This window comes from Sprattus sprattus (assembly GCF_963457725.1).
Source record: "Sprattus sprattus genome assembly, chromosome: 7".
NCBI lineage: Eukaryota > Metazoa > Chordata > Actinopteri > Clupeiformes > Clupeidae > Sprattus > Sprattus sprattus.
In genome coordinates, this window is record NC_137926.1 from 21,637,221 (window position 1) to 21,645,821 (window position 8,601).

The following is an 8,601-nucleotide window of genomic DNA, read 5'->3' on the forward strand; positions in this document are numbered from 1 at the left end:
TTACACAGTAAAAGCCAATATCTTTACTTTAGTGAATGCAGAATACAAATTTGTACAACAATCTCTAGCATAATATCTTAGTCATTCGATAAAAAGTTCACTAGAATATTTATTGTATAGTGAAGATAAAACAACACATTCAAGGGAAATATAATGCAGATTAACTTAAAATTCTCTCTTGATTTTTTTTTCTGAAACATGTTGTTTCACTCATGGCAACAAAGTCCAGCTTGTGCCGCCAAACGGTTTGAGCAGACAAACCGCAAACAGCTTCTTGAAGTGAACTAGTAACTACAAACAATTACCAAATACATAGTTCTGTTTAGAAAAAGCCATTAAGCAAAGCAGTGTACTCTTGCACAGCAAAGTGAAGAAAGTCATCTACAAACAGTCCTTCATCCTCATTTTTCCTCATATACCTTCCTTTCACATTTAAACAGTTGTGTATGCTACTGACAAAGCACACAGATCAAAGGAGCATTGGGGTCTCTTTAGATTTGCTATGTATTTCCTGTGGTGTGGAGCATGCTAGTCTGACAGCGGCAAAAAGCTTTTGTGGAACAATGATAAAATGAGGGCATCCTTATACTGATTTTCCCGCCACATGTGATTCATTCTAATTCATGTCATCAGTTTCTTTGGAATAAGGCCATCCATTGACTGTGCATTTATGATGAAACTAGAGAAAGTCCCTGATCTCCAATTGAGAATTTTGTGCATAGTGAGTGTGTGAGTCCCTGTGTGTGTATATACGTATATGTGTGTGCTCGTGCATGAGTGTGTGTGTGTGTGTGAGGAACAACAGGAGCAAACTGCTGTGGTGATATGATATTAATAGTGCCATTAAGCCATACCATACGCTATGGCATTATTGCTTTAGTACATAAAAAGGCTTTGATTGTGTTGATCGGATTGATGAAGTCTCCAAAAATATTGATAAGTAAAAATTCATATGGCCTGACATCTGAAAATTTCCTTGGGGCAAATCTACAGCTGCTGATTAAAAAGGCTCACATCAATACAATTTAAATGCTGAGGTGACTATACAAATTGTTGCAATCTGTATGGTATATGATATGATATTTCTGCCAATGAAAAGATGTAAGCACTTAAGGGAAAGAGGTTAACAGTCATATTGTCCCACTGTTCAATGCCTGAGCATGTATACTACATACAGTTAAGGGAGAGAGAGACATAACTTCAGAAAAGCCAGGGCAGCCTATGGGCTTGTGTTTTGTCTGATTACTGCATAGATCAATATAAGCTTATGGCAAACTGTCCACACAGCTCACTGTTTTGTTTTGTTTGTGAGGACAGAGAAGGGAGGTATATACTATATCTGGCTATGGCATCACACACAGAAATAGATAGGAAATGTAAAGAGTGACTCCTTTTGTTTACAGCAAACTTTTGTTTTGTTTGTTTCACAATAAAAACTTGTGCAATCCAGCAGTGAGATCATGTCAAGTCTGTCACCATTTGTCTAGGTCTCTGACTGAAGCTGCTGAATCTTCTGACTCTTTCCCCCTGGTCGAGTAGCGGGCATGGGCCATAGCAGCTCACTCTGGACACACATCCGGCCCTGAACAGGCGAAGGCTTGGCTGACCCACGCCGGATCAGGACTGAATCCTGTTCAGGGTTCACTGATATGCGGAGGGATGGATGGGGGCGAGAATCAATGCAAGCAGGGGAACAGCTTAACAAAAGCTGGATGCATGGAGTGAAGAGAAACATTCTCGTAGTGAGGAACACGAAAGCCAAACACTGCAGCCTGCTAGGGAGTATAACGACCTCCCATGTTCTAGTGCTACAGAATGCATTATTTTCGTATGCGGGAGATGCTTTGGAACAACTTTTTTCAAGGGAATTTGATGCAGATGACAGTTTGATGAGCCAAATTTGCAAAATAAAATAAAGGAAAAAATGTGTCCTGTACATATTGTATGCAGATAGTTACACAATGTTAGGATATTTACAATAAACCTTTTTTTTGTACATGTTCAATTGGTGTGGATTTCGATTGTATATGAACGTATGTGGCAATAAAACAACTGACAGAATAAAGCATACATTTGTTTATAAATAATCTTGGGGGCAATTTTATGAACTAAGTATTATGATATGTCTTTTGAATTAGGCAATTGAAAATGATTGAATAAGGTATGCTGATATGGGAGCGTGTGGTTTGAAAGGAGGCAGTGTATTCAGCAGCCTTGGGCCTGTCCTAAACACTATCGCTGTAGGAAAGAAACCAGATGTTCTTGAGCATCATGATTATCTTTTACAAAAATCAAAACTTAGAAATTAAAGATAGAGTGAAGCTTTAAACTTACAGCACTGTTATTACATTTTTTTGTATTGACAGACATTCACCACCATTAAAGGGAAAACGACCCAAAAACCACCTTCTTTAAAATAAAAACACTTTGATTATTAACGATAATAATTCAGTTTTGAAGAAAGTACAGTATTGTTAACAAAATAGTAAATATGAACCAGTGAATACTCTACTTAATAAGGATCTCGCCTTATAAATCTGGCAGTAATCCACAAAAATATACTTTTTTTCCTTGAATCTGGTGAAGGTACAATACATACGTACTTACACCAAAGGTGATATATATTAAAGTTGCTATATACATAACAAAAAAAAATGTTTGGCTCAAATTTTTAATTTACAAACAGAACATCAAGTGTTCATGGCTTTCAATATTGTTTCAAGATCTGGTTTGCATGTTATTTTTGTGTTGTATGTAACAAAGCACAATTATAACAGAACTGAAAAGGAAATAAGTGGAGAGGAAGTGTTAGTTGTCTCCAAACCTCTTCAGATAAAAAAAATAAAATAAACATACAGCTTTGGCTTACGTTACCATTAAGTTGTTTGAGGTGAGCAAGAAAAGCTTGCTGTTGATGCCAGTTCAACTGGACTTAGATTACATGGCTTGAATAGATTTTCCCACTGATTTGAAGTCACAAAAGAAGGTACCAATAAAAGTGTTTGTATAGTTTCCAATTCCATAAACAACCATGTGAAGTATGTCATATAATGTCACATTCCTTACTTGCTGATATTTGTGTGTTATTGGGTATAATATTTAAATACCACCACATCCTCCTGCATTTAATTCATGACCTATACTTCCAAATTAAATTTGATAAAGTCAAATATTTCATTTCACAATGTGTTGTCTGTTTACTTCAAAAAAGCATACGGGGACGTGAAGTTACACAATATTCAAAAACGAAGGCAAGAGCCATCTGACAGAAAGCCACTCTCCTACTTGCACTGATTGCTTCAAAACTTGCAAAAGATTAACAGCATAAAACAGCTACTACAAGTAAGTGCCAGAATGGACCAGTGACTACAGTTATCTAGAGTTTTGTAATATATATATACTTTGTTTTTTTCCCCTCCTCAAACAAGGGGTCCTGCAGAAAACCTGACCTGTGCTGAGTACCTGATAACTCCTGCTTGAGCACATAATTCAGCCTGACCACTTGACTTGATTTTCTCACTTTGACTTTGCGGGTTTAAATTTAGATATGTCAGGACATCTTCTCAACTCTGTCCTCCAATAATTGACCTACTTACAAAATGAAATGAAGTTAAATAATGGTAATAATAATAATTATAATAATAATAACAACAACAACAACAACAATGACCCCTGTCCCCTGTCATGTCGGCCACTCATCCCCTCCCCCAGCATCAGCCCACTCCCTCTCCTCCCTCCAGCCACCCTGCTAACAGCTGACTGGAATCAACCTGCCCCTGGGCCAATGTGGGTCAAGATTTGGGTTTCCAGCCAGCTGTTACCTAGATGGCCACCAGAGGGCACTGTACACCCAGGACTCTTTATGTGACCCAGGTGTCCATGCGCATGCGCTTTACGTTGGGGCTCTCGCGCTCCTCGCCCCCAGCCGGGGGCCTTCCACCGCCTAGCCCCAGCGGGGAGTGGAAGTCGGCCCGGTGGTCCTCACGGTCGCTGCCGTCATATGAGGAGCAGGAGGAGCTCAGGCTGTCCACCGGCGAGCGGCCCATGTCTGGCCGGCTGGAGGGGGCAACCTGCTGCTGTTGCTGCTGCTGCTGTTGTTGCTGCTGCTGCTGCTGCTGCTGTTGTTGCTGCTGTTGTTGCTGCTGCTGCTGTTGCTGCTGCTGATGCTGATGCTGCTGCTGAGCGGCAAAGCCGGACGGGGTGAGGCGCTCACGCGGTGGAGAGATGGGCTCGGACTTGATGTTGACATTCTGGCTGGTGTTGATGGAGAGGTTGGAGCCTTGAGGTAAGTGATTGCCACTCCTGTGCAGAGAAGCAGAGAAGTCAGGGGTTGGCTTGTGGCATGTCTGTACAGGTACAGCCAGGTAAATTAGGCTGTAATGTGAGTGCATAACCTGTGGTGGCTAGGAAAATAACTTTCAAATTATACATTTGCGTGTGTGGGGTGACTGTATCTGTGTGTGTGTGTGTTTGTGTTTGTGTTAGTGTGTGTGTGTGTGTGTGTGTGTGATTGTGGAGGGGGGGGGTTATAGCTATATGTGTGTCAGTGTTTGTATAAATGTTTCTTTAACCATCAATGAGTGCCTTTGTATGCATTAGGCTGTTGTGCATGCAAGTGTCTTTGTGGTTACACATGTTCTTGTGTGTGTGTTGAGTGTGCTTGTGCTTGTTTAGCCATCTGTGTAAACACACACACACATATGCGAATACGCACATACAAACACACACACTTGTGTCTATATGAGTTACTCACACCAGCGAGTTGAGAGCTGCCTGGCCCAGTTGGTGTTGTTGCCATGCCGACATAGAGCCCAGTGAGAGCCCTGGAGAGCCGAAGCCTTGAAGAGACGAGAGCTCAGCGCTGCTCAGGGAATATTCTAGAACACACAAAATCAACAGCAATGCACCTGTGAGCCATGAGCACCACTGCCCACCCCCATCACCCTCAGAGACAAGCTAAACACATCTATCACTCCACACTCCAACAGGCAGAGTGAAGCACACACACACACACACACACACACACACACACACACACACACACACACACACACACACACACACACACACACACACACACACAAACACACACACATACACAGGTCATGGAATCATTCGTCATGGATTATAAATAGGCCAGGGGCTGATGTGTTTCACTGTTAGGATTTCGAACAAAAGTTTAAAGGTTCAGTACTCTGGCACTTGAACAATATTAGCTCAGTGTGATCAATGATCGTTCCAAATAAAATGGTAAATGTATATCTAAATAATATATGGTTTTAAGCATCCTGTATCTACCCTCACCTTTGTTGCAAGCAGAAAGAACATATGCTGAACTCAACAAAAAATGTAAACTTCTCAAATGTAATTTTTGCTAGTGTTAAATTGCACAAGCTTTAAACTGATCCGATGTCCAGTCTCACCAGTATTGTAGGCAGAGGGTTGACACCCCCCATACACACACACACACACACACACACACACACACACACACACACACACACACACACACACACACACACACACACACGCACACACACATCTCCCTCCGATGTCCAGTCTCACCAGTGTTATAGGCAGTGGGCATGCCTGAGTAGAGCAGGCCCTGTGGAGGCAGGCTGGGGGTGGTGACTGACACCACTGGGGTGGCCAGGGGCTGGTTGGACTGGGAGCTGCTTATCCTTTGGGTGTTCTGCAAGAAAGACACAAACCCAAGCTGAGTTACACACACAGTGTAACACATGCATAGACATACTGTAGACACACACACACACACACACACACACACACACACACAGTGCATGCATGCAAATGTACACGGGAAACAAATCCACAGCATTTCTTTCTTGTTTTGTGGTTGATAAGGTTTTGGTTGTCACACAGCATAACAAATGATATGCAAATGTGTTAGTTTCAGATAATTTACACAGTGCACACATGCAATCATGTGTCTCAGGTTGTTTATTTATTCACAGTTATGAAACATAACATATGCAACCCCCTAACAGCAGTCCGTACAATCTGTAAGAAGGGGTATTACTTCAGTATCTGAGTTTGACCTCAAATTGAAATTGACATTTAGGGGAAATTAAATGGGGGCAGTTCTATTTTACACCACAGTGTGGCGCTAGAACTTCGTGGACGGCATATCCTCTCCTAACAAACTCTACTCCAGAAGTGCAGTGCCCCTCCTGCTAACCAACACACCAACTAGAAAGAACATCCTCAGGAACAGGCCAATCAATACACTATATCTGTCTAAAAAAAAACAAGTTTAATCATTCTTTACCATTAAACCAAATTGTCAAATCCTGTTTTCAAAATCCTGCAGTGCAGTTTACTCGAAGCAACACACTGCACGCGTCACTGTGTAATTGCATCATATACTGCGAATATTACATTTCACCTGATCCATTTATTCGTCATTCATTTAGGCCTGACCATTCTCCTCACACGCCGCGGCCAGGACACTGCTGGAGACTGGAGCGGTGACCGCAGCTTTCACGCTAACCCAATTAGAAGAGCTCTTACACAGCACTTTCACAGAGGCCCAGCACGCAAAAACTCTCCGTCCAGCCAGCCACCCTTATTATTCTCAAATCGCCGCGCGCCGCAGAAGGATGCGACTTGGCGCTGCACACACTTTGTCCTTCCCCGCCCCGCATGTTTGTTTTTGTCACCCAGGCTCTTGCGAAAACACAGCGGTATTTCCTTGGTGGCCGTGCGAGTAATGGAACATCTCACGGTGGGAAAACATGAACAGAGCTGGGTGCTTCGGCCAGCATGCACAGCGAGCACACACTCTCACCCCTCCAAAGAACCATGCATCAGCGGCAGCAACAACAACAGCGGTGTGTTCAGAGAGAGAGAGAGCGAGAGAGAGAAGCTATTGAGAGAGAAGGGTAGATGAGACCTTTCACTACCATATGCTTATCTAACTGACTGAACAGTAACACTGCTGGCTACACTGTACACTTCTGTTCACTAGTATGGGACTGTTAACATGAAAATATCTCCAAAGCAGGCTCTTAAAGCCTCTAGTGTTACTGAGCAGGGTGCTTCTTTATCCTAACAGTAAAGAGGGTTTTTTGTGTAAAACTGGAACTGGAATTTGAGTCCAACCAATCAGCCTATCCCCCTAGTCTCTCTGACATCACTGAGACTCAGATGACATCATCTTGGGTGAAGTCAGGAGGTACTTGGCAAAACAAAATAGTGAGGGGAATTTGGGGGAGTTGAGTTCAACTGTAAACAATGCTGTTGAAGAAAAACAATAGCCCCGATCCAAAGTGAGATTCTATTTGAAGGCCACGTTGTCTTTGGCAGTGTCGATCATTTCTTACAGCAACCATTTCTTTCTCTAAAATACTTCATTATTGGTAATGACACGTAATTTCATGAAATTGCTTGCTTTCTCTCTTTTTCTGTCATTTATTGTATGATTCTCTCTCTCAATCTCTCAATTCACTCTATCTCACACACACACACACACACACACACACACACACACACACACACACAGCCCACCAGGGGATGTGAGCCAGGCTACGTCCTCTCTGAACCCAGTCTGTGAAGTAGACTCAAACACATGCAGTGAGAGGCAGCAGATCCCAAACTGGAGCACTTTCCCCCTTTTTTTTCTTTTTATTTTTCAGGAGAAACAGCATAAATTACACATGATCTCATCCCAAACCCACCTCCCATTTGCCTCATCTCCAGTTCAAGTTCTGCTTTTTCAGCCCTCATATTTGATAGTACCTGGCGATCATTCATTTCCTTTGCTATGTGTTTATAAAGGTATTGCGGTTTTAGAATGGAATTAGAAGCCTGGTAGACATTATCCCCCCCCCCCCCTCTCTATCTCTCTCTTTTTAGTCTCTCTCTTTTTAGACTCCGGATCAGGTCTAGATCTCATCTGGCACGGCCCCAGTGGATCAGGGCTGTTCTAGAGTTAACTACCATCTGGCTAGTTTGTATTTTGTTTTTTCCAGGTGCTCGGACCACACTCACCAGCTCCATTTCCTCTTCCTCTGACTGCCCCACCCCATACAGGAGAGAGAGAAGAAAAGATGCAGCATTACACAAGATGGTCAGGGAGGGAGGGCATCCCCTCTTCACATGCACCCTCCCCCCCCCCCCCCTAAAAAAAAACATTACCCTTGATATCCACAAGGGCACTCACTCACAAAGACGCTAGGCTCCAAAGCAGGCACATGGGCAGAGGAGCGCCTGGGCTCACTGATGATCAAGTTACTTTTAAAAAGGCCCTCTAGTCAAATGAAATGGCTTCTGATTCAAATGTGTGACTGGGCTCTTTCACATGTTAAGGTTTCACATTTCTGGCCTCACCGTGTTTTACCTGTGAGCAGTGTATGCTGATATCACTGAAAGGTTATTGTGTCTGTGTGACAGAACCACTTGAGAGTATTTCACACGAGAAACAGGGTGTCACTGGTAACTGGGTGGGTGTTTAGCTGGAAGCTCCGTAATGTTTTCGTGTCGAGAGTGTGTGTGTGTGTGTGTGCGTGTGGAGGGTTTGGGGGTGGGGGGTTGTCTGGCTTGTTCAGGGCCATATGAAGACATCACTTCACTGCTACGTCG

The 8,601-nt window shown here is 43.0% G+C and overlaps 1 protein-coding gene across 5 annotated transcripts in view; it reads right to left on the reverse strand.

The window, feature by feature from the left end:
- The window catches only part of mef2aa (myocyte enhancer factor 2aa), a 90,140-nt gene continuing 81,539 nt past the window's right edge, over nucleotides 1-8,601 (reverse strand). For 3 of the 5 annotated variants that reach the window (XM_080842150.1, XM_080842152.1, XM_080842151.1), the window contains exons 8-11: nucleotides 8,011-8,034; nucleotides 5,566-5,692; nucleotides 4,754-4,877; nucleotides 1-4,302 (exon numbers count right to left, since the gene is read on the reverse strand). In XM_080842150.1, coding sequence (XP_080698276.1) covers nucleotides 3,861-4,302; nucleotides 4,754-4,877; nucleotides 5,566-5,692; nucleotides 8,011-8,034 — 717 coding nt within the window. In that variant the 3' untranslated portion in view covers nucleotides 1-3,860. The remainder of the gene's footprint in view (nucleotides 4,303-4,753; nucleotides 4,878-5,565; nucleotides 5,693-8,010; nucleotides 8,035-8,601) is intronic. The other 2 variants (XM_080842153.1, XM_080842154.1) reach the window with 1 other exon arrangement.